Source organism: Lynx canadensis, chromosome C2 (assembly GCF_007474595.2).
Source record: "Lynx canadensis isolate LIC74 chromosome C2, mLynCan4.pri.v2, whole genome shotgun sequence".
Classification (NCBI taxonomy): Eukaryota; Metazoa; Chordata; class Mammalia; order Carnivora; family Felidae; genus Lynx; species Lynx canadensis.
The window spans coordinates 45,471,010-45,493,736 of NC_044311.2; the positions used below are offsets into that span (position 1 = coordinate 45,471,010).

A 22,727-nucleotide genomic window follows, 5' to 3' on the forward strand; every position below is an offset into this window, starting at 1 on the left:
GTTTTGGATATACACCTCCCCTAGAGGGACCATGTCATCCTTAATTCTAATTACATAGTAAAATATATTTTTCTCTGAGGCTCCCGGGTGGCTCAGTAGGTGAAGCGTCCGACTCTTGATTTCGGCTCAGGTCAGGACCTCACCATTCATGAGTTCGAGCCCCACATCTGGCTCTATGCTGATGGTCAGGACCCTGCTTGGGATTCTCTGTCTCCTTATCTCTGTCCCTCCCCTGCTGTGCATACTCTTTCTCTCTCTCCAAATAATAGATAAATAAACATGTATGTATGTGTGTGTGTGTATATATATATATATATATATATATATTTAAGTTCATTTATTTATTTATTAAGTATATTATACACACACAAACACACACATATACATGCACACACACACACACACACACACCCCAATAAAGGGATTTTATGTATCAGAAAAGAGAAGAGGGTGGAACTTTCTGGAGAAAGGGAAGATCTTTGAACCCTCTCCACTTCTCCTTAGGATCAGACTGTGTGTGCACGTGCACATGTGTGCACCCCCACACTTGCACACATCCGTGCCACACTGTGTGACCACAAGCAAGATCAGCTATCCTGCGTTTGAAGACAGGTGACCTGACTCCTCATGTATTTACTGGGTGATTTTGGCTTCCCTTTGAGGCACCCCTCAGGCATCTAGACCTCCTTGTGTCTTCTCCCACTGCCCCCACTGACCTGTGGGCCCCACCTCTGAGGCTCTAGTCCTGCATTCTGGCCTCTCACCCCTCACCCACCTCCTGACATTCAGGTGGCTTGTCTGAGTTACAGTAGAACAGACTTTCACCCAATGACAGGAGAGTTTCTTCAAGCTATTGCATAAAGGGAAAGAGACTGAGCTCAACTCTGAACACGGCAGTGACAGCCAGTTCCCCACTCCTCACATTTGGCCAAATGCTGAATCCCAACTACTTTGCCTCATAAACAGTTCTGCGTCCTCCACTATCTGTGTCAGCCTCTCTCCTCCTGGGTGAGTTTCTGCAAAATGATCTTGTTGCAAGTTGACCGATCTCTGTGTCTATCCCTCCTCAACGGCCCCTGCAGGTGGTTCTTCTGTAGTAGAAATCCAACTTTTCCTTTCCCTTCGGTGACCGGCCGGTGAAACTGCCAGCACGTGTGGCCCTTCACCAGGATCAGGGCTTGCTTCCTCCACGCCGCCCCTGTGCAGCTGGCCTCCAAGGGACACCGCGCACCCCCAAACCACAGCCACAGGGTGCATCTAATCAGTATTGTGGTTGCCTTCTCGCGCTCTTACCTCAGCTTGCTACACCGACACGATCCTCCCTCCCTTCAGCAGGTGAATGAAACCTCGGCTCAAGGCAGTGATTAATTTGACTGGGAATCTGGGGTGTTTACAGTTCACAAGGTGCTGAAGAGACAGCTTGAAACTTTCTGAACAGGGAACAGATTTGGAAAGCCCCCAAGGTGCCCTACACAGAAACTTCCGGTTTCCAAAGTGAGCCTTTTAAAGAAAAATGGCAAGTAGTACTAACAGAAAGGAAGAAGGAACACAAGGGAAGAAGAAACCTCGAAGACTGGATGAGCAAGGAATACCAACGGCTTAAATCACTGACTGTCCACCTGCTTGTCTCTGTGGTCTGTGTGGAGGAACCCTGCACAGAACAGACTCCCAAATGACCACGAGGTGGGGCCACCGGGTTATGGCAGGCCCTGGTACCCTCCGCTCACCCTTGTGCCCCCCAAGTGGTGCTTGCAATGATGTGCGCTGCCCGGCCTGGCAGTACTGTGCCCTCAAGAAGAAGCAGATTCCCTTGAGTCTTCAGCTGATTTAGTTGTGAGGGATCCTAGAGATCTTTCAGGGGGATCATCTTTCATGTAGCGAATACCCCAGCTGTGGATTGAATCCTGACTCTATAGCACATGGGGGGGGGGGTGCAGGCGTGTTCTGGACGCATGGGTACGACTTTGACGAGAGCTGATGCGCATGAGGCTTCTCCTTTTGGGTTGGAGAAGAAAACTTTATAGCGAGGTGTCTGGAGAGGAGACAAAAAGGGGGTTGCGACAGGAAAGAATGCAGCCATGTGTGTGGCATTTTTGTGTCATACTCAGCCTGTGGGTCTGGCTTTAAGATTTTTTGGAAGATACGTGAGCTCCCAGACACAAAAAAGGATGGTCGGGGGAACAGATGACGAAGTGTGTCACAGGGTTGACGAGGGGCTCTTCTCCACCCCCACCCCCAGTCTGTTACAGACCTGAGTGCACTCTGGATCCTTGGGGTTGCAGAGTACCCTTCATGGAACAATCCCTTTGCTTGGAGGCCTTGGAGGCAGCTAGGCTGTGAGCTGTCTTGGTATAGACAGACTTGTTTCTGAGGAAACAGGACTTAGACGCCCCCAGAATGAAACGGGAGGGATGTGAGAGAGAGGGCCTTGGTTCTTTATTTGGCAGGGGGCTGACTATTAACAGCCATCAAAGGAGCACCTGCGTGGCTCAGTTAGTTGAGCGTTGAACTTCGGCTGGGGGGGGGGGGTGGTTCGTGCGTTCGAGCCCCTTATTGGGCTCACTGCTGTCAGCACAGAGCCCACTTCAGCTCTTCTGTCCCCCGCTCTCTGCCCCTCCCCCACTTGCACTCTCTCGAAAATAAACAAACATTTAAAAAAAGCCATCAAGATTTGGAAATTAAATCTAGTATATTTATGTTAATCTACTGGGGGAAGTCCAAGGACGTTTAGATTAGTTTCAGATAAGCCCACAAAGGTCAGGAAAATTAGGCATGCTCTGCTGTGGCAGAACTGGTGAGAACAGAAGTTTGGGCTTGAACCAAGTCTCTCTTCACCTTCAGTAACTGGTTCAACTTGCATTCACTTACTCAGAAAATGATCTGTATTTTAGCAGCAGCATACCTTCCGCGATTATTGAAAACGGGTTTAAGTTCTAAGCACAGGGACCATGCCCTGTGCTTCTCCTTCCTATGGGGCACAGGGCCAAAACGTAATCATTAGCTTATGAATCATTTGATTCACTCGTTAGAATGGACATCAGCTTCTTCTCTTGTGTGTTGTGGGCAGTTGCTGGCAAGAGATGGGGAAGGTATGGCAGTACAATAGACCTTGTGTCTCAAAAGCATCACCCCCTTCAACATGAAGGAGTGAAGACCCTGTTAGATTTATGATTAGACCGAAACCAAGAAGCGTATATGCATGATGGTAGGAAGGGGGACTCAGTTTAGGGACATCAGCAAAGATTAGAAGCAGTCAGCTTTCTGGAGCAGAAAGAGGGATTGAAAATTGGCCACAGTCATTCAACAAATATTTATCAATTGCTTAGTGCACGTCAACGGTGGTTATTCTAGGGACCGAGGATTTAGCAGTGGACAACACAGAATTGATTTAAGGTGAAAGCATGTTGAGGATGGGATTATATTTATTTACATCTCTCCTTCATAGCCTTGTAGTCCTAGGATGATAAAAAGTCTTGAATTTGTAAAATGTATGTGCCTTGTTCTAAAAACTTAAAGCAACTTATAAAGTAGTATAAAACTCATCAAGATTCAAATGGAAGTGGAAGAGATCGGTAAATAACTTTGAAAAATTTTAAAAGCATTGGAACCCCAAACCCAGCAGGAACAAGGCTAGTTATGAGGCATGCACCCTTGAAATCCCAGAAACAGCACCAAATGAGCCACAGATGTAGCTTTAGGCTTTCCAGTGACTAACCTGCAGTGGGTGATGATACCACTGAAACAAGTAAACATCCTCAGTTCTTTGGAGGAAGCATCATGAATCCTAATAAAGACCAGAAAGAAACTTCTAAGAATCTTTCCTAAACAGGGTACTCTGTGGCTGAGCTATGGGACTAAGGTAACAAGCAAAACACGACTCAGAGGAGACTGGGAGAGCTGCCACCTTGGATTGAATGGCTGAGTCTTTGTGAGTTCATATTCCATCTCCAGGCAATAGCTAGGGGCAAGGATACCCACGGTAAGTCAGTCCCCGCAGTTTTGTTCAGCAGATATTAGACACGCGGGTAAGGTGTGGCTATCGATCTTGCACGTGTTTCATGAGATAAAGAACTTTAATGTGATTCCCAGAATAGCTGGAAGCAAGGTGGGATGGAGATAAGAAGGTTTGACTTTAGCTCCTTGCAGAGAAATGTGTGTTTGTAAACATAATCAGAATATCTCAGCTCAAGCCATTTTGCTTATACGGCTCCTTATATGTGTATGGGCTTGGCCTTAGGCATCCGTGAAGGGAGGAAGGATGGAAACATTCTGTTGTGTTTGATAGGATGACTAAATCTAGAAATGAAACTACTTTACCTCTTCAGTAAAAATCATCAAGTGTTTTTTTTTGTTTGTTTGTTTTTAAGGAAGTATTGTTCAGTCAACTGGATGTCTGTGCATGAGATACACAGAAAAAGTTAAGCTGGGCCTCCGTGTGTTTCTTTCAGTGTATCTCAGTGTCTGTCTCTGATTTTAGAAAACAGTAAAATGGGTTAGAAATGATGGTCACTCATAAAGCAAGAAACTAGAGTAAAGGACTCGTAGGAGTAAAGATTAATATATAGGATACAGAATCACATAACCAATCATGGCGGGTAGTTTTCGGGTACCAGCCAAACTCACACGTTCTTCTGTTAGAACTCCCCTGATACACGCACATGTGCACACATACGTGTCCATGGCGGCTGTGACTCATCCCTCCCTCATTTCAGCTGTGCAGAGCATGGGTGGGCATCTGACCGAGAGAGGGGATCGAGAGGCTGGACTGCACCATTCTGACTCTGTCTCTCTCTCTCTTCCCGCCCTCCCCGCCCCCACCCCATACACTCTTGCTCTCACTCTTTTGCTTTTTGCTTAAGATGTTTTAAGTGGCAGGGCACCTGGGGGGGGGGGGTACTCAGACAGTTAAGCATCCAACTTCGGCTCAGGTCATAATCTCACAGTTCATGAGTTCGAGCCCTGCATCGGGCTCTGTTGACAGCTCAGAGCCTGGAGCTGCTTCAGATTCTGTGTCTTCTTCTCTCTCTGCTCCTCCTCCATTCACACTCTGTCTCTCTTTCTTTCTCTCTCTTTCAAAAATAAATAAAACATTAGGAAAAAAAAGATGTTTTAGGTGATTTTTGTTTCTCATACTAAATGCTCCCTGATCAAGATACTAAGTAAACTAGGAAGATTTTCTTTCCTTTGATGTACAGGATAGAGGATTAGGGGATATAGCATAAATATAGTTTATATTTTATATATTTATGTATTTGCAAAAGGAAATAGCAATATTGGAGGGGCAGCCATGCCCCAAGGAAATATTGGGGGGGCAGCCATGAAGTTTGATACAAAGTAAAAAAAAAAAAAATCTGAAGCAAAGAGCTTCCGGTTTAGTGCTGATATGTGTGGAGGGATATTTCACTGTTTCTGTCTGCTGTGTTTTTCTGCTCCCCTGTGCTCACTTCATTTCTTCATCTGTACTCCAGAGACCTCTGCCCAATCTAAGCACATAAGCTTTGGGGAAAGGGGGTGACTATGGCGAGCCACAAAGGTGATGCTAAGTTCAAGAGTCACTAGTTCAGATGGGAAATAGAGTCTGAGACATTCTTGTGGAATATGCCTGCTTTTGTCTCCAAACTAGCTAGAAAGTTCCTAGGATTGGGAATGGGTGGGAGGGAGAGAGGAGATCCTCCTAGATTAAATCTAGAATCTGTGCTGGAGTCTTCTTCCAGCACCAGAGAACATTGGGGAAACTGAGTTGGTGCCTACTTGTCATCCTCGTTGCTGCTCAGGTGAAGCCCAAGATGACAGCCAGGAGGAGGTCTCCTGCCAACCGACCTGCAGGACGGACACTATTCTGGGCTCCAAGACTTCACTAAGGCTTTGTCTGACCCAGAACTGTGGACTATCCTTCCTCCAAATACCCTGACCCCTCAGGAGGGGGAGAGCGAGGGGAAGTAGTGGTGTGGAAGGGAAAATGGCTGCCAGACTAACCATCACCCACATAACAGCTCCAAATGCGCACAGTGACAGAACTGACCTCTCAGCTCTTTCAGATACATTAAAGAACTTCACTTGGCGTTCGTTTTTTTTTAATGTTTATTTTTGAGAGAGAGAGAAAGAACGAGAAAGAGAGCACTAGTGGGGGGCAGGGGGAGGCAGAGAGAGAGAGGGAGACTTTGGATCTGAAGCAGGCTCTGCACTGACAGAGGAGAGCCCGATGTGCGGCTCGAACTCACAAACTGTGAGATCATGACCCGAGCTGAAGTTGGACACTTAACTGACCGAGCCACCCAAGGGTCCCTGGCATTCTTTGATTAGGTATGCAGTTGTTTACCATTTTGTGAAGATTGAAACTCTAGGATAATTGTTGAATTTTGGTAATTAATGTAGTTAAGGGATATCATTGGACTAATTGGGGTTTTTTTTTACTGGCAAACTTAAAACTCTGTCTTTAGTAATAAATTGAAGCTTTGAAAAGAAGAGTGTTCATGGATATTCTTCTCTCAACAAAGGATTTTTTTAATGTTTTTTTCTCATTCTTTTTACATTTCCTCCCCACAATCCTCAGTGCCTCATAGACAGCTAGATCCATTGTAGATGTGAGATAAAAATGGTTTTGAATGATTGAAAAAGGGTTTATTAATCATTGTTTGGAAAGAATCCTGAAGGATATCGGCATAAGCAAAGTGTTCATTTCCTCTTTAGATATTTATGCAGAAAATTCACTCTCAAGTCTTCATTTCAGCTGGTGGTGGGTAATATGGCCACAGGGTCACAGCTTCACAAAGGATAGTGGCCAGACAGGACCTAGTGGTGGTGGTGGAGGGTGCTCCTGACCCCAGGCTACCAATGAAGAGGCCTGGAGAATGTTTCATTGGCTTGAAGCAGAAGAGCTTTGCTAGAAAAGAGAGCCTTGGTGGCCTGGCCAAGGTGAGCTAGGCTGCAGCAACGAATAACCATCCAAACTCAGTGGCTTTATAGGAAGTTTCTTTACCAGTCTTGTCACACTCCGGTACAGGTCCTGAAGCCTGCCTCTGTTTCGTAGGCTCGCCGCCTGGATCCCATGACCCCCGAGGCTACAGCACCGGGCAAGGACACAGCTGGAGGATGGTGTAGGATGTTCTTCAGTGCCAGGATTGAAAGTGGCATGAGTCACTTCAGCCTATACCCTATCCGTCCAGACTCACTTACTTGACTGCAACCGCAAAGTTGGCTGGGAAATGTGGTTCGGCTGTGTGCCTACGAAGAATGTGGGGGAGGACACGTAGCATTTGTCTGCCACAGAGAATCAGGGGGAAAGAGTGACAGCAAAGGAGTGGGACGAAAAGAGCACCTGTGGGATGGGAACTGAGTGTACATGCCCGCTTCTCTAGGGGCTTCTGGCCTGGGATGTGCAACCGACACCATCCTTCATTCTACTCGGCTAAATGGAAGGATAGCGACTTAAGTGCAAATTAGTGAGCTGTGGCATCCTGGAATCCATACCTGCGAATTAAATAGGAGACCCTTTTTTGCGTAGGTACAGTTAGTGACAAATCGGAACCCGGGGACGTGGCAAGTGTGGGGTGAGCCGCCTGTGGGCACCGAGACTGCATGTTCCCATAGGGCCGGTGCCCGAATTACTTGAGACGCCCAGGCCACCGCTTGGTGCACCTGCTTACTGCGCCAACTGGAGGACAGAGGGGACAGAGGCTAGTGGGGGCCCCCCGGGTCTCACTCTCCTCCAGAATTAGACTCATGGCCCACAGCGGAAGGACACATCTACCGTTCTGGTCACTTTCAGAGCAGATCGAGGCCCCTTACACCAAGATTCTAGCAAAGAGACATAATCCTTTGAGACACTTGCCTTTTCATTGTTGGGTGGTTTTCACCACAGCACGGCTATTCCCACGGGGTCTCTACAACCACTGCCGAATACTGTTGGATAGGCTCTGTAGGCAACGCTTTCTGGAGATTTCTAACTTAGGTCGTCCGCTCAGCCTCGGACTCATTCAGTCTTTCCGAATAGGCTGGTGAGTCCCAGCTCTGGGCGGGACACTATAGACGTACCTGTAGATGTACACTTAGATGTTATCTAAGGAGGGATGGTCACGAAGTCTGTAAATCAGAGCATACACTTATTAAATTTACAGTAGCACTTTTAGGAGCAAGAAGGTGTTTTCTGAGGGCGAACTTCATCCCAGAAGCCAGGGCCCCACTCCTGCCCAGTCTTTCTCTCTCTAGTTTCAAGGAGCAGGTACCTGTTTCTCTAAACTGACCAGCATTGCTTTGTCCCTTGCCACTTGGAGGAGGCGGCTTATCTGCTGAACGAGCCATCACCCCTGATCCAGAAACGACTGCCATGTTGAAAGGGGTTGAGAACTGGTATGCCACCAGATCCAACACTGAGCACCCACACAGTGCAGGCTCCAAACATCTAAATAGAAGGATGGGGGACAGCAAGGGAGTTAGAAAAACCAGGCCGATGGCTTGGGACTGGCCTTGACGAAGCATTTCTGTAACAACCACACTTTTACCTATACTGGATCTTGCTGGAAGGGGAGAAGTTGGGGACAATTGAGAGAGAGGTTAAAGCACCCTGATTTCCAGCCCCCAGAGTCTCTCCCTCCCTTGCCTCTTGCTCAGGTTTCCATCAGTAAATGGTCCGGACCATATCCGTTCTAATAGCAACTCGCGCTTCCCTCCAAGCTGGTGCACCCTGATACTGCCCCGGCGAACCCATCCTCCCTCCACCAGAGTTGGGAGGGGGCAGCCCCCCACCAGGCTCTCCCTAAAAACACGGGCAGAGGGAGAGGAGAGGAATCGCCCTAAGATTGTGTAATGTGTGAGCCACCAGCCAGATTGATCCGCCCTGAATGCTTGTGAAGTGACTTGAGAGCAGCTGTTCTGAGGGAGCAGATGGGGCCATGAGAGCAAAAGACCTTTGTGGAAAGCGCACAGAGGTGAGGCGCCCTCCTCCTCCTGTAGCCCACCCTGTCTGCACTTGTTTAGTCCCGAAGCTTCCTCCTATGGCCGTGAACGTGTCTTGCACGTTCACTGCAGGGGGTACCCCGAACGACTTGGGACGGCTTTCATAGCTTCTCCCCATTCCTCCCCTCACCCCCACCCCGGCGTGATGAGCCTGGGTATTCTCCGAGCTGATGAGGGCGGCTGCAGACAAGTGGAAAGGAAACCGACCAACAGACCGTGGAACTGTGTTTGCAGCCCCAGAGCCAGCAGGGGGCCCCGCATCCCTGAGAGAATGTGAGGATGCTGGCTGCCACCTGGGGAGGGAGGTCGGACACAGCATAATGAGTGTCACTCTTCGGCGCCTTTGATCCCCATAGAGGGAGCCACAAAAGGAGTCCTGGCCAGATCCCTCTTCTAAGGGTCACAGGCCACCGGAACCACACATTTCGTCGGAGAGAAGAAAGGGACACAATGTAAGCGCACTCTTCTGAGGGCCCAGATTGTATCTTGTTTTATTTTTGTGTGTGGCACGATTTGCAGGGACCAGCAGCCCTGCCTCGACTTCCCATCCAGGGACCATTGTTAGTTCGCCTATTAGGTTCTCATTAGATTTTCAGCCGCTGCTCCGACTTTTCTCTTTTTACAGAAGAGAGAACAACTGGGGACTTGTTTCCTGAAGAAAGCGTGGTGTTAGAAGTTTTTCAAACCTCTGAGAAGAGAGAGAGGTCAAATGAGAATGTGGGGGCCTGGCTTTCCAGGATCTCAGGCCAATTACCGCGTGGGGAAGGTCCTTGGGCCTTCCTGCCCCCTCCCAGCTACGGAGGCTTCTGTGTTTAACTGTTGCATGAAGACTTCCAGCACTGGGCTCCACTAGCCTGAGCTAGAATTAACATCCTTTCATTGCCAGACTGACTTGTGGTCTCTAGAAATTCTCCGGGTGTATTTCCTGAATAAAGGCGTGGGGACAGGCATCTGGAAAGTAAAGGTGTATTCTGATGTCAGCCTATGGGCCACGGATCACCCACAGAGCAAGTTACTTATCAGGGATATAAGCAGTCATTTGTTTCTTGTAAATTGTTCCAAAAGGGAAAAAGTTTTTTTTTTGTTTGTTTGTTTTTTTTTAAGTGAGCACTTTCAGAACCTCTTGTATGGCGGCTAAGTACCCAGCAGCTGTGGTGAGGGGCCTGGTGGTGTATTCTCTGTCATTCTCTGCTTCTTCCTGAGCGCTTTCTTGAGGGCAGCAGGTCAGGGACAGAGGAAGTGTCTGTTTGGACTCACTTGTGGTCTTTGGTCAGCTGCAGGTCAATTTCATGGGTAATTCAGGAAAAAGAAAATGGGCTTGGGTCATGCTTTGTGACAGCTAGGCCAAAAACCGAGATGTAGTGATACCATCACAATCCCAGAATGTAATGTAATTTTCATAAGTGGGAATTAGTGCTTAAAGACACTAAAGTTAGAAACAACAGCCCCAGTGAGTCATTTGCATTAAGTTTACTAAGAAGAGTCATTTTGCATGATTCGTCAGTGGTCCCAGCAAGTATGTCTGTTTAAAGTACTGTGTTTCCCCACCTGCCTTTTTTTTTTTTTCCATTTAGAGGTTTGCAAATTTTGACCAACAGGCATGGATAATAAGACTGTGCTTTAAACGAACTTAAAAAAAAAAAAAAAGCATGTGGATACTTTTCATCAATGCTCACTTAGTGCGCTATCATTTTAGGAAAGCGATTCCAGCTTTATTTCCTGGTATCTCTGGCAACAAATGTGTGGATGTATCAGAAATCGTATTTGTTTGTATTAAAACATAGTCCCCATGCCTTTTCATTCCTTCCTGATGGAGCAGGTATTTTACACTTTGATGCGTACATAGGGTAACAATTTGTCCCTTCTAGTCAAGAGCTTTAAGCACGCAGTTCCCATGAAGTAAAACAACCTTCTCAAACCTTCCTTCTGCTCCCCTTACTGAGCCTGTATCCTTAGTACCTCATTTGTAAACATTGCCACGGAGGGCTTGGATGCTTTCATTTGTGCATCTGAAAGGACGGACAAAATTAACCATTTCCAAGTGACCAGAGCAAGTCGACTCCCTTACTTGGCAGATCACAGGAATATTTGCCTTTCAGTACATTAGATCTGCAGCTACATTGGTCGTCTCCGTGTCTTTAGATTTTGCAAAAGGAAACTGAAATCCAGCAAGTCGTATTAAGAGCCCATTCAAAAAATGAACAAAAAAGCAAATGAAAACAACCCAGAACGAAGCGGTGTATTTTTCACTTTGCGTTTTGTAGGCGTAAGTCCCTTCTTTATCATTTGCAATTTTTTCTGAGAGGTGGTGGATTTTCACTTCAGAGGCAAACAGTATCATGACAAGACAGCCACAGGAGCCTGCAACAGAAGGAGCAAACAATGTGTTGTCACAAATATTTCCCGATTGTAAGGGGCAGGGAAGAGGGTCAGCGTGGAAACTAAAGAAAGCCTTTACCATCACCCTCATTGGCATCCTTCTCCAAAAATATAGCATTTCACGTTTGTAATCATGAGCCTGATTCTCCAAGTGATGGGCGGGGGGCCTGAGTTATGTCCGTGAGCAAAGAAGATTTGGTGGAGGTGGGGAGGGTAGAATCAAGCTGATGTCACGAAGACTGGGAGATGTTCCTCTCTGTGTGATGAGTGGGCTGAATGGCTGGCTGGGCACCTTCAAAGCACAATGGTGGGATCCAGCTACAAAGCAGCCACTGCTGTGATGTGACTTTAAGAGAACAAATTTCTCTGTACTTCACAGACCATGCAGAAAAAATTCCAGCCATGCAGCCCCCTTATGAAAGGGCCTAGGGCTTCCTTCAGAAGAGTTCCATGACCTCTCCCTCAGAAGGGATCCTCTCTCCTCCAGCTCCCACCTGGCCACGGCTGCCCAGAGGAGTCCCTGAGCAAAGGGGGCCATACATAAAGCATTGAGGCAACAGTATCTGTTCTCCTTGTGTCTAACAAAACTCGGGATTTTTACCTGGGTGTGTGTGGCTGCCTTGAATAAAGGCCTCACTGTTTGGTTGAGAGGGGCGGGGTGAGGGCAGAAAAGTTTCCTTGAAGTATGCATGTATCAGATGGCTGCCCTGTCTTCTCCCCCTTCCTCCTTCCTGTAGCTGAAATATGGATGCAATGGCTGGAGCTCCAGCAGACATTTTGGACCAGGTGGCCTCAGAAATGGAAGCCATGTACTATAGAAAAACAAGAATGGAGGAGTATGGATTTCAGACACCTGGAGCTACCAGGCCAACCCTAGACTTCAAACTCTAGGTTTTTATGTGGAAGAAAAATAAATATCTATTTTGTTTAATCCACTATTATTATTTTTCCCTCATGTACTACTCATTGGTAGCCTAATCTAATCTTAAAGCTGTGGTGTGGGTGATCTCCCTGCAGGACAGGAGCACTCCATACTGAGTGGTGCCTGGAAGTTCTGAGAGGCCCTCTCCCTGAAGATGGAGAATGGGAGACCCCCAGATGGGTGGGTGGCACAGAGGACAGAAGCAGGCGGCAAGTGGATAGCAAGGTGCCCAGGCCTTCCACAGCTAGTGTTGCATCCCAGGCCACCTCAGTGGGGGTCGAATTAATAGGAGACTTGTTGAGATGGTCTTCTAACTTGGGTCAAACCAGTTTGGATTCGGACCCTGATTCCTCCACTTACTCTGTGAAATTAGGCAATTTTAATCTCCAAGTCTCAATTTTCTCATCTCTAAAATGTGAATAATGGAGATGATGCACGATTAGCACTTGTCATTAGAATTGACACATATAAATGCTTACTAATCAGTAGCTATTCCTACGCTTTTTGTGTACTCTTTTCATCTTGAAAGTCCTTGCCACAATCCCTTACCCCCCACCCCCACCCCACCCACCCCAAAAAAACCCTGACTGTTTCGGATAAGCCCCCCAAAAGAATACAGTACAGGCTTTTGTTCCTCCAAATACTTTCCCATTAGGTTTATGACTCCTTTAGAATGGGTAAGTGCTTTTTGCCCTTCAGTTAAAGTTTATTCAGATACCCTGGGAGCAGCAATATACTGGCTTCAGTACCCATTCATTAATTCACTCATTCATTGATTCCACTCGGCATGCTATGTGCCAAGCTCAGGGATAATGGTGGATATGTAAACGTTAAAGAAAATACATATGGTTTCTGCTCTAACAGAGAATAGAATAGGGTAGGGAACACACATAAGACAATTGTAAACCGATTTCAGTGAGTGTAATAGCAAGGGAGGTACAGGTGGCTATTACTGAGAGGGTGGGCAGCATCATGGAAGGTTCCTTGGAAGTAGCTGTAGGAAAAGTTAGCTGAGCAAAGGGAGGCTGGACCAGTGTGGGGAGTGGTCTGGACATGAGGAGCTATAATGCAAATGATGGCCCCCATTCCTTTTCTAAAGGTCAGGTTTGCATTGGGATCGAGGTAGAGACAGGATCTTGTGGGAGTAAGAGGTGAAGGGCAGGGAAGGAGCTATCCCATTTCTTTCATTTTAGAATTTTGCATAGGGCTGACCCATCCGCTTGATCATCATCGTAATATACCCCCAAATAATCAAATGATGCAGTTCTCTTGAAACTTCACTTCTCACCAGCCTCAGCGCAGTAGTTGAGAGTATTCCTTTGTAAAATTCGTCAGCCTATTTTTGTATTCGGAGCTTAAAACCAGAGCTCTCCCCTGGCAAAATCGTATTATTCCTTTCTTGTTAGATCCAACAAAAAGGCTGCAATGCTGTTTTCTCTTTATCTTTCATTTGAAAATTGTGGAGAAAATGCCATTGCTTTTACCAGAAGAACTTTCTTTGTCTGAGGAGATGGTGAATTTCAGACAGAAGCGAAACACTGTTATTTCCTTCCTGCTTGAAAGGAAAATTCAAGCTAGGTTTCCTTTTCGAGTTGTTAAATATTTTAGAGGTATTACTTTGTTAGGGAGACAGCATCATAGTGAGACTGCATTTCAAATTCCTGAAGTAAAGGTTGCTTGGGGTATCTTAAGACTCGCAGCCTTTCACCATAGCTAGTCATCCAAGCGTGCAAGCTCCCAAAACAGAGCGCATGGTCCAGTAGTTGAGAGGATGGTCTGAGATTCTGTTCTGGATTCTGGAGTTGACCATGGGGTCAACTTTATCATTTAAGAGTCGGAGCACAATAATCTTGCTTGAATTTTTGCCAACCCTGTGACTGTGAAGAGATGTGAAGGGAAACAACTTACTGTGATGTTAGGGTATCTTTGCTTCTCTCTGTCCATGGCTCTAAAAGAGATGTGGGACCAAGGATAACTACAACCTATGGACCAAAAGATACACATGAAACGTATCTTCTCTTTGTGGCCTGGATGCCAGGCACACGGGGAGAGGTGTGTAAGGGAAGGGGGTGATGGTGGGAATAGGGCTTAGCACTTTTCCAATATGGCCCTTAGTCCCCAGCAAGGGGGCTCCTTGCTCTGGGTCCCACATTTAGAGGGTGCTGCTCTCTCTCTTCTAGAAAGACCCTTCCTCACCCTCCGGTGAGGGTCAATGGGATGAGCCCATCTTGAGTCCCTCACCCACATTCTAGCTCGTGCTCCTGGGACCTGGGACTTCCCTCCCCAAACGGCCCTGAGTGCATTTCCAGGGCTGCATGGGTATCTGTCTTCTTTGGAGCAGTCACTCTAAGGGCAGACTTTGTGGCTGGTGTTGCACAGCCCTGAGGCCTGAAGATGGCCAAGGAACAGCTACTGTGAGGGTGCAGTCAGAGCTCAGATACACAGTAGAGTGTACACGTGGGGCCCTTTGCAGTGTGGATAGAACCAAGCAAGAGGAGGGAAGTGGACAGACAGGGGCCAGCTCTTCTCTGTCACCGCATTCAGGTCCAGAATTTTAAATGCGAATGTGGCCTTCCAGGTCCTTATGGGGAGATGTTGTCAAGGCAGACGGATAGAGCATGTCTCATTGAATAGTTTATTAGCTTATGACTTTCAAATGTTTAGACATGTGGTATGTGGACTGTCATTAATAGTCTTGCTCAAGGCCTCACAAATGTTAGGATCAGGCCTGCGTGCTTCCTTCTTCCTTTTCCCAGCTATCCATGTTCCCCAGGAGTCCAAACTCAGCCAGGGCCCTTTGGACAGATGCCTCACGTGTTTGTCTGACCAACACCGCTCCTGCTCATGAGGAAGGTTCGAGTACATTAGATGTAGGAAAGCCTGCCAAGACGTGCTCCAGCTAGAATTTGGGACATAACCAGGCACAGGACCCACGTTTTGCTGTCATGCGTCTTACCCAGAGACCAGCCATTTTCCTTTATGTGTTTGATTGCCCTGCCATCTGGCTGGTACTGTAATATTTATTTCCCCCTTTAATGACTGATTACTGAGTTAATCCCTGACTGAAAAGGATAGCTGAGTTATAGAGCCGTCACACAATGAATTACCAGTCAATTAACAAACATTTGTAATGTGCTAGACATTGCACACTCATGACTCTCCTCTGGCAGCTCTCTGGGACTGCAGAGCTGGACGCCTCTCTCCTCCAGTCCCTACAATATAGGGAGCAAAGGTCACGGCCAGCAAGAGAGCTGCCTCTTCATCCCTGGCTGATCGTGAGGGTGACTATGCCGTGATGGGTGAGAACAGCCTGCCAGGATCTCTGTGAGTCCAGGGTACCGTGGGCTTCAGGGGAAATGTGTCCTCAAAGGTGAAAAAAAAAAAAAAAGCTCTGATACATTCTCCTATTATCACTAAGATTGTATTGTGGGAAATAATAAATTAGAATTTCAATTCCATTTAAAGTAATGGCCAACATTTCCAGAAAGCTAGCACGTCATCTTTAAGCTCTCTTACAGATGACAAATACTAGAGGCATTCCATTGCCTCTGCAGAATGATAAATTGATAATTTCCTTCTTTAAGGAGTCTTGAAAGATGATAAATGGAGGTGGAAAAGCCACAGCTTTGCAGGTGTAGGTACTAATTTTCTGTGAAATTATGCAATCTCAGTAGAAAGCCAGTTATCAAAGGTGAGGTCTCCAGCAATAATTTCTTCCGCAAATGAAAGCGGTTCAGTCTTCACCCTGCTGTAGAGACCAGTGGCTGCTATCTAGAAAAGGGACAGCAGGACAAGTAAAACAAGTTAATACCTAAGAGTAGATTTTGAGGTCTTGATGGGGAGAAATTTGGTCACGCATTTCCAAAGAGAAGGTGTGGATGAAAGAACACCACCAGTTAGGTTCAGCTTTTTCTCCTCATCTCCTGTACTGGAGAGTTGAAGAACCCACATCTAACTTAAGTTTTACAAATGTCATGTCAGTAGAGCAGTGATTTGTGCAAAGAAGAAATGATCTAAAAACGCGATCTTTTTTCTAATTTGAATCGACTCTCAGAAAAGGAGAATATCCCTTGTTTCAGAAAATACACAGAGCTACTTCTGCTCTATTCGTTTATTCAACAAATATTTGTTGGGTGCCTACTGCAGCGTTCTGGGCCCTGGTGATACAGTCCTGGATGAGCCGACAGAAATCCCTGTCTTCATGGGGCTGTCAGTGGTGGAGACAGTGGAGAAGAGGCAATAACTAGATAAGCGAGGACATTCTGTCACTTATCAGAGTGTGATTTGCACTAAGGGGAATAAAATAAAGCAGGGAAGGGGGTGGCCAGGGAGGCCTCAGGGAGAAGATGATGTTTTAGTGCCTCTTGAAGAAAGTCAAGGAATGAGAAAGGTAAGTGAAGGGAAGAGCATTTTGGGGTAAGGGAACAGTGTGCGCAGAGGACCCGGGCGGTTTGGGCAGAGAGAGGCAGAGAGCCATGCAGAGAGGAGTAAGAGGTGAGCCGCGTGTGGGGGCAGGGGCTGGCGGGGTCCTGGGGTAGGCGCATCAAGTGGTGCTTTAGAGATCATAGCAAGGACTTGCGCTGAGACTCTAAAACAAACAGAAAGGAAGACACACTTGCGTGTTCTGAATAGGAAGGGAGTCTGTTTGCGCTTGTGATAGAACAAGATTGAACATCTCCTTGCACGAGGTCATGGCCGGGTACAGGGCAAAGTGCGTTAACCTTTTCCAGCACCCTCGACATGAGTAACCTGGAGTGCAATCCTGTCACTGCCCTGCTGCCACCGGCACCTCAAATAAGAATCTCTGGTCCTTTGCCATCACGGGCTGGCTAATACTACTTCTTTCCTTCTGTGGCCTCCTTCCTAAAGTCTATGCTGAGAAGCCAGTAGAATACTGTCGTTGCCGACTTTTCCTACCACAATCCCGTCCTTCAGCTTTGCTCAGGCTCAGCTGCTTTGATGCCTGGATATCCCTGTATCTCCCTTCTCAGACTTTAGATAACAGCTCCTCCATAAGGACTGAAGTGGAAACAAGACCTGGAGAGTTTCTGACCACAGTTACAGAGTAATATGTCCTAGACATATTACAGAGGCCAGGATATTTGGAGCATGGAAATTGATATGTAATGTAAGCCTTCATCTATTTTTGTACTGCTCTTTATTTTCCTGTCTGTGTGTTTCATATGTGACTGTGCTTGTTTATGTTCCATGCCATAGTTGTAATTATCATAATTAATTAGGCCCATATCAGGAACATCTCCCTTTTAAATGAAGGCAGCCATTGTATTTGTTTGCCTTGCTTGGTATAACTCCTAACATGATACTATGTGTAAGAGAAGACGTAATAAATACAATTTGCAATAAGCCCACATTTTGGAGGTTTTCACCACCTCCAAAAGGCCTGAGCCAATACCTCTCATATCACTTTCAGAGAGTATTCACTGAACTATCTAGAATGTTCTATGCATGATCCATGGAAAGTCTTCTACCTGGCCTCTTCTCTTCTCCTTGCAGATCTGGGACTATGCCATCAACTGGGAAACTTCTAGAATGCAGTATAGAAAGGCAGACACTCATGTATCAGTGCCCCAGTGTGAAACTGTGGATCCAGTCGCTTCCATGCCCAGACGCTTCTTCTTTGGCTCCCTCTCTTTCTCTACCTCCCTAATTTGTGTACATTTCTCTCTCTCTCTCTCCCACTGTATTAGAAACATGGAGGGAAGTGTTTTCAACCCTGCTTTCCCCATTCTGCCTTCCCCTCCCATTTACTCTCCCATTTATGCTTTCACAAAGCTCACTGTTCAGCAATACTCTTAAACACCCCTGTCTTATAGCCTCAGGGACATCATGACCTCCTGGTTTTCCTTCCTCCCCTCTAGACACACCTAGTCAGTGTCCTTTGCCGGCCGCTCCTCCTCAACCCAAAAGTGAACTGATGGTGTTCTTCGGGGATTGGTCCTAGGCCAATTTTTCTCTATCTACATTCTCTCCCCAGATGATCTCATCCATTTCCATTGCTTTAAATAATATCTATATCCTGACAACTCCTAAATTTATGTCTTTTGTCTAGACCTCTTCTCTGAGCTCCAGACTCATATATCCCACTGGCTACTTGCCATCTCTACTCACATACCTCCTAGGGTCTCAGAGTTGACATGCCCCAAATAGAACATTGATTTCTAGTGCTAAGCTCCTCCTTCCACATCTTTCTTGCCCTGAACTCTAAGTCTATTCCTCCCCTTGTCTTATTCGTCTTGGTAAATGCCACCACTGTCGACTTGCTTCGGCCACCGGCAAAAGGCTTTACTTTTGGATCTACGTTCAAAATGTTTTTAGAATCCATTCATCTCTCTCCATGTCCAAGGCAATATAGCCTAGTCTTTCACCAGACATTTCTTAAAAGGTAAATCAGCAACCTCATGTCTCCTTAAACTCTTTCACAAGTTTCTCAATGTAATTAGAATCAATTCTGAAAGATTTACCCTGGCTGACTTTTGAGGTCTGACATTAACTGCCATCAACAGGTCTTGATAATAATGTTGGTGTTTTTTGTTTTTTGTTTTTTTTCTCTCATTTCCCCCTCATTACTTACACCTAGCCACCTGGGCCTTCTTTCAGTTCCCACAGCAAGCCGACCTCTTTCCTTAGAGTCTTCACGAGTGCTTTCTCCTCTCCTTGGGAAAGTCTCTAGGGGTCCTCAGCTCCTTTGAATCCTTAGAACTACTTGCTGCCCATTGCATCAAAGCCCCATCCCTTCTTTCTTTCCATTCTCTATTATAGCAGCATGTTGATCACCCTTACGGGATTGAGTGTCATCTCTAATTGCTTATGTACGCTTTTGTTTGATTCTCCTGCTAGACTGTAGGTTCCACGAAAGTAGGACTGTGTGTACCTAATTGGTTGTGGCATCACCAGTTCCTATTATGATGGCCGGCACATAGTGGGCATTCAGTCAGGGTTTGTTAAATAAGGGATATGTATGCACCTAAATCGGTGGTTCTCAATACTGGTCACGCATTAGAATTACCCGAGAGAGATTTATAAAAACACCTGTACCCAGGCCCCACCCCCAGAGACCCCAATTTAATTAGTGTAGCACGGGGCCTGGCATCAGCACCTTTAGGGAGTTTTCCGAGTGATTTTAATGTAGAGTCCAGAAAGAGAATCACTGCCCAAAATGAACTAAGGGAACCCATTGAGGTATTACTAAAATCCTAACTTGGGGAATGGTTTCTCAAATCTAGTTTATAACTGACAAGATGAGAAAGAGCACGTGAACTGCGTTGCCTGTGTTTCATGCACAGTGATGGTGGACAGAGATGCTACATGAAGAGGGCTGAGGAATAAGATGAACCAAACTGGAAGCCATAAGTAGTAGAAGGAGCGTCTGGTCCAAGAGGGCGACAGGCTATCGGGCCATAGCATGAGCAAGCGCTGGTGCCTGAAACCTTTGGTGGCCTAATCCAAAGGTTTGTTCTCTTTCCTTCTCTGTCTCCAGGGTCTGGCATGCGTGCTGGGACACATGAGGAAAGGCTCATAGCTCCGTTACCCCGGCAGTGTGGAAGGAACACCTCTTCTCCTTCCTTCTCCCGTATCTTCATGCCTCAGGATGCCAAGCCTTGGGTCCCCATCCAGCAAGGGAGTAGACAGATCCAAATGATATCGGTATGAGGAAAGGGGGCATCTTGGGGAACCCAGGACTGAGTGGGAGAAGAAGAGAAAGGAGGTCTGAGGAGGAAGGAATTTTCTCTGCTGACTCTGAGGAGGGCTGCCTGGGCAGAGAAACAGGGGAGGAGACTCAGTGGAAAAGAGTTGCTCTTCCCCACACCCCCCACTGCCGGCCAACAGAGGGGTTTTTAATGGAGTGTGACTCATATGGGAACAAAATGACTTCCTAACACAGGCTGTCCCCTCTTTGTGTGTTTATCTGTTGGCTCATAGTTAGAGTGTTTGTGATAAGACCGTAATCCCCATCCTTCCACGATGAGGGTTTAGAGCTGGGATCTCCATGAATATTATAACTTCGGATAAGCATTTCCAAAACTCCAGGGGCTTCTGCTTACTGTATGTATATTGAAGCTGAATGAGGTAGTCTGCGATTCAAGAGTGATCTGTTTACCCCCAAAGGTCACAAACCATCAGTCCGTTTGACGCTGACACGTGTTTTGTTTTAAAAAGTGATGGAAAGTTTTGCTATTTAAAAACAAGGATTGGGGGCTTTAAAAAGCAGACGATGTGCAAAACACCTGTCCTTTACCTTCTGCGAGACAGATCTGGAGCTAGCTCCTTCTTTCCCTTCCTCCCCGTCTCTTCCTTCCCTCATCCACAAACCTTTATTGAGGGCCTGCTTTTGCAACAAGTTCAAAGATAAATAAGATATAATGTAAGCGCAGGGTCTGTGTGTTCCCGCATATATTTCTGTGCTCAGGTTTTCTTCGCATCAGACTTGGCCAAGGGCCGAGATAAGATCTGGGACTTGGATTAAATGCTGCATTCTCGGAGTCATCTCGCTTTTCAAATACCGTTAGTTTGGTCGTCCGTTAAAACTGTCAAATAATTTGTCTTCCAAATGGGCTGCTCTTCTGAATTCCGTTCAGAGGCTGGAGTGCGAGATGGCTGTGCCAGTTAATAAGCTGCCGTGTCTGGGCTTCGTACGAGTCTTTTCTCTGCTTTGTGATGCTGGGTCAAGACTCCCCAGTCTCTAGTCTGCCTTGTCAGCTGCTTCCCGTTATGCTCTGTCAACAGACAGCCGTGGGGAGGGGACACGAGTGGGACGGAGCACTGGGGGACTTCCCAGGCCCCTCGACCTTCCCAGAGCGGCTGCGGGTGTCCCGCGACACTGTCATCTCCTCAGAGGGCTGAGACCAAGCGCCCCAGCCTCTCTCAAGCCACCAGGTTCTGGTAACTCCAGACTGTTCTTCAGATCTTTAAGCCCTGGGAATGGCGGCTGCTTTCTGAGAGCGCCGTCTCGGAGTTACCCCAGGGGCTCCTCTCTGTGCTGCTGGTCCTCTGACACCTGTGCAATCAGTCCCTGACGGCCCTGGTCCCCAAGAGCTTGCAGCAGAATCACCTGAGAGGCTTGTTGAACACATTGCTGAGCACACCCCTCCCCCTCCAGAGTTCCCGGTGCAGGAGCAGGTCTGGGGTGGGGATTTGCTTTTCTATCAAGTTCCCAGGTAAGGAAAGGCTCCTGGTCTGGGGACCCACTCTAAGAACCACTGCTGAACATTATGTTCCCTCCGGGAAAGTAGCGCGTGTTCTGTTTTCTGGCTAGCCTCTGATTGAGTTAATGGCCTTCACTAAAATAGCACACCACCCAGATCTACCAGTTTGGTTTGTTATGCTGGGGGAGCACGGAGGTAAAGCCAACATCCACTTCTCACCTGGCCCTACCTGTGAGATTACATCACTCTGTCGGTCTTTCTGTCCCCACCCTGCCCCTGTGTGCTTGCTCCTCTGCCCTGGTCTCGAGGCCCTCAGCCTTCCTTTACATATCTCACCCCATCTCTCCCCCGGCCCTTTTCCTCTGCCTCTGTGGGCCTGCTCTGCTAATCCCATCCATTTGAATTCCGATTTCTCTAACGGGTACTAAGTGCCCCAGCTAACACCTCCTTCTGGGTTTGATGTTTCAAGTCCACAAACACATACTGAAGTGTTTACTGTGCGCACAGCCTCACGCTGGATGCCCTTGCTGGACATGCCAGGATGAGAAAGACTGGTCTCTGCCGTATTAGGGTCACTGTTGCTGCACAGTTTAGAACTGTGCTATCTGCTGGTGAAAGACGTGGGGAAAATATTAGCAGAACCCCCACAAGAGAGAGAGAACTGCTCTGGTTAAGTGAATTATTTGGTTAGCAAGATGTGGATGAGGCAAGACTCTGAGATGGGCGCTCAGGTACCGATGGAGAGAGGCTGGGGTGTTGTTGCAAGGCGACTGAGCCCCTGTTAACCACAAGGCTCTGCTTCATAGAGAAGGAGCTTTGCAGGTTTGTGGCCAGAGTTGATTTGTGCTAGGGGAAGGGAGCCGTGTCCAGACAAAGAAGGGCCTGGGGCCTGCCGACAGTTAAAGGGCAACGTCAGGGAAGGAAACAGTCTAATGGGGATTTTTTTTATGTTTATTTACTTATTATTTTTTTAAATGTTTATTTTTGAGAGAGAGAGAGAGAGCGCGCGCGCACACGCACAAATGGGGGAGGGGCAGAGAGCAAGGGAGACAGAATCTGAAGCAAGCTCCAGGCTCTGAGCTGTCAGCACAGAGCCCGATGAGGCACTCGAACCCGCAAAATGGGAGATCATGACCTGAGCCGAAGTCAAACGCTCAACCGACTGAGCCACCCAGGCACCCCTATTTATTTATTTTTGAGAGAGGGAGAGAGTGAGCATGAACAGAAGACAGAGGGAGACAGAGAATCCCAAGCAGGCTCTGCCCTGTCAGCACAGAGCCCAACGTGGGGCTCGAACTCCCAAACCG

General features: G+C 47.1%; 1 protein-coding gene across 2 annotated transcripts in view; it reads right to left on the reverse strand.

Annotated features, from left to right (window-relative positions):
• Nucleotides 1-11,050: 11,050 nt before the first annotated feature.
• The window catches only part of CLRN1 (clarin 1), a 39,221-nt gene continuing 27,544 nt past the window's right edge, over nt 11,051-22,727 (reverse strand). Inside the window, exons 4-5 of one of the 2 annotated variants that reach the window (XM_030330644.1) lie at nt 14,615-14,637; nt 11,051-11,316 (exon numbers count right to left, since the gene is read on the reverse strand). In XM_030330644.1, the coding sequence (XP_030186504.1) occupies nt 11,051-11,316; nt 14,615-14,637 (289 nt within the window). The remainder of the gene's footprint in view (nt 11,317-14,614; nt 14,638-22,727) is intronic. The other variant, XM_030330643.1, reaches the window with a different exon arrangement.